Raw genomic sequence first — 3,018 nt, 5'->3', positions numbered from 1 at the left:
ATACCAGGAGGTGTTTGCTGTAGATTCAGAAGTGCAGTATGAATGTGAAGATGGATATACTGTAGAGGGAGCAGACAGCAAAAAATCCATCCTTTGCATAGCTGGAAACTGGACTGAAGCCACACCGTGCAGTAAGTGGACAATGTGCTGAGATATGCAGTGATGAAAATACAATGAATCAATATTTAGATTATTATTTTGGTTAGCTGCTTATTTAACAATAAGCAACTAATCAAAATATTAAAAGTATTTAAAGAATGTTGCAGCAACAGGTGCATGAAAATACAATGAATCAATATTTAGATTATTATTTTGGTTAGTTGCTTATTTAAGAATAAGCAACTAATCAAAATATTAAAAGTATTTAAAGAATGTTGCAGCAACAGGTGCATTTCACTACAAATCTTACCTGGGAAAACTAATAAGTAATTTAATTTTCATTTATTTATTTATTTATTTATATTCAACCGCACTCCTTTGGCAATGTTGTGAAAATGGAATCAGAGGACAACAAGACATTCTCGAGACAGTGTGCAAGCCATGCAGAGCAACAGGAAACAGCAAAACATTAGTACAATAATACAATTATACAACAATATGACAATACGACAATCATAATGTTGATCTTGATAAAATGATAAATGATGCAGTTACAACTAAAACATGAGCCATGAAGCACAGTGTTGCAAGACAAAGCTATAGAAGATCATACCACATTAGTTAAAATGCCATGTAAAGCTAACCATTTGTAACAGGCAAAGGACATGGGACAAGTTAGCAGCAAGTTAGCCACTGCAACAACAATAACAAAATTAGCAATGTATATTTTGTAGATTACAAAGGTTTGCACGTCTGACTTTTCAAAAGCCAGACCTTGAGACTTCGTGTGAAGGTTTGGTAGGTGGCACAGTTTATAGTTTTGTTTCTAGAAGACAGGTTTGCAACACTGATCAATCGTGTTATAAAAAGCCTAAAGGAATAGATCAAATGAGAGATTTGTGAAAGGTGTCATTCAGAGAACCCACAGAGAATCAGCCAGCTACAGTTTCTCTCAGTTCTACAAAGATTTATAGCAACTTTCCTCAGTGTTTTGTTTTTTGTGACCCACTATTTTAAGATGCCCCATAGAGTTTGCTTGTAAACAAAGTTTCTGTTTGTATTCAGTGTTACTCACCAAAATGCATTGTGTGTATCCTTATGTGAAATTTATAGGTGGTAAACTCTTCTATGACAGCTCAAAATATTTATTTCCATAAAACCTTTTTTATTTTTTATATTTCAGTGAGCAACTGTGGAACCCACAGTTCCTAATGGTGATTGTAGCGGGAGTTCTCGTCCAACCTCCTCAAAATAGGGAAAAACACATGCATAGTCGAAAAATAGTGGCGTGATTTTTATTATGCCGGCCTCCAAAGTGCAAACAGTGAAAAAACTTGTATAAAGAAAACAAAACTAAAAAAATTAAGATTTGAAAAAAATTAATAACTTACTCAATAATAAAGTTACACAAAAAAAAAAACTTTGATAACTCAGTTTCTCTCTATCCCCTCAAAAATACAAATCACTAGTTACCTCCTCTGTGACCAGGCCAAGACTGACCTCACAGGCCCAAAGCTGCCACTTTTAAAGACAGTAGCCCTTCCCACTAGGCTTAACCGTTATTTACACAATATAAGAAACAGATTTTACTAACTCCAGAAAAGGATTTATACCTATTACACTTCGACATATTTTCAACAATAATTATATCCATCTCCACAAACATTTTCCTTCCAGTTATTTACATCACAAATTATTATTACAACCAAAAACCATAATTTTGCAGTTCACATGACCATGAAAGCGCGCGAGAACATGCTATTTAAAAGAAGGAAATGTTACGCTCCTGTTTTGCCAAACTGGATGGGAAACAGAGCAAACCTGCGATGCATATCGACACATAGTAAGTGTTTGATGTTTGTTTTAATGTATGCTTAAAGAAGAATAGAACTACCAAGTGTGCACCCTTGATCGCGCTACTTAAACAGTGGAAGAAAAATGCATGATAAAAAGGTTTTATGACCGGCTTAATTGAGGCTGGACGGAGCCGCTCCGTCACAGTGATGTTGTGAAAACGGGTCAAATGTTTTTAACGTACTAGTGCGGTTCCTTTTACACACAAGAGGGTCCAGCGGCAGTGGTTTGTTACAGGTACTGGACATGGTGTATCCACTGTGGGAAGAACAGGTGGGGGACATACTTCATCTGCTGGAATGGGGACACAACCTGCTGGTGAAGATAGTTTATTGATCTATTTTAAATATAAATTGCAATATCTATTTATTTAATGTCTCTATAGAAAATATAAAAAATGTATTTTCCTTTATTTTCATTTAGGTGAAGAAACCATACCAGGTACTGGACTTTTTTTATATGTATGAGATATGAATGAAGAATGTGATGTGGGGATAGATTTGGTTCATCAGTGAGGCTGAGGAAATCAAAATGTGGAGTGAAATTTATAGGTGGTAAACTTTTCTATGACAGCTCAAAATATCAACTTTTTTTATTTTTTATATTTCAGTCAGCAACTGTGGAACACCTCCCACAGTTCCTAATGGTGAGGTTGTAAAAACTGGTCACATGTTTTTGAAGTACCAGTGCGGTTCCTTTTACACACAAGTGGGTCCAGCGGCAGTGGTTTGTTACAGTGATGGCACATGGTCAGAAGTACCCACCTGCAGAGGTATAAACAAGTCAGTTCTAAAGGTCTATCAAAGAGGTGGGCTGGGAAAATAACAACACATTTTCTATTTTATTGTTTTGTGCAGCTACCTTCTGTTCTGTGGATACAAATGAATATCCAGCCTTAGAACCTGCTGGAGTAAAAATTCTAAAAAATGGTGAGAGTGAGACATTCAAATGTAAGGATCTCTGGATATTTAAAAATTATTCTGTGGGCCGCTGTGCTGATGGAAGAATGACGTTTACCAGATGTAAGTATCACTATGAGCTCATTACATATAAATATGCCATTAA

At 35.7% G+C, this 3,018-nt stretch overlaps 1 protein-coding gene across 1 annotated transcript in view; it reads left to right on the top strand.

Annotated features, from left to right (window-relative positions):
- Positions 1-3,018, top strand: part of LOC123972511 (complement factor H-related protein 1-like) — a 5,453-nt gene that overhangs the window by 2,238 nt on the left and 197 nt on the right. Inside the window, exons 5-8 of the mRNA XM_046052033.1 lie at positions 2,191-2,271; positions 2,377-2,394; positions 2,564-2,725; positions 2,811-2,991. Of these exons, the coding sequence (XP_045907989.1) occupies positions 2,191-2,271; positions 2,377-2,394; positions 2,564-2,725; positions 2,811-2,991 (442 nt within the window). The remainder of the gene's footprint in view (positions 1-2,190; positions 2,272-2,376; positions 2,395-2,563; positions 2,726-2,810; positions 2,992-3,018) is intronic.

This window comes from Micropterus dolomieu, linkage group LG06 (genome assembly GCF_021292245.1).
Source record: "Micropterus dolomieu isolate WLL.071019.BEF.003 ecotype Adirondacks linkage group LG06, ASM2129224v1, whole genome shotgun sequence".
Taxonomy (NCBI): Eukaryota; Metazoa; Chordata; class Actinopteri; order Centrarchiformes; family Centrarchidae; genus Micropterus; species Micropterus dolomieu.
This window is presented reverse-complemented; position numbering and strand designations above follow the sequence as displayed.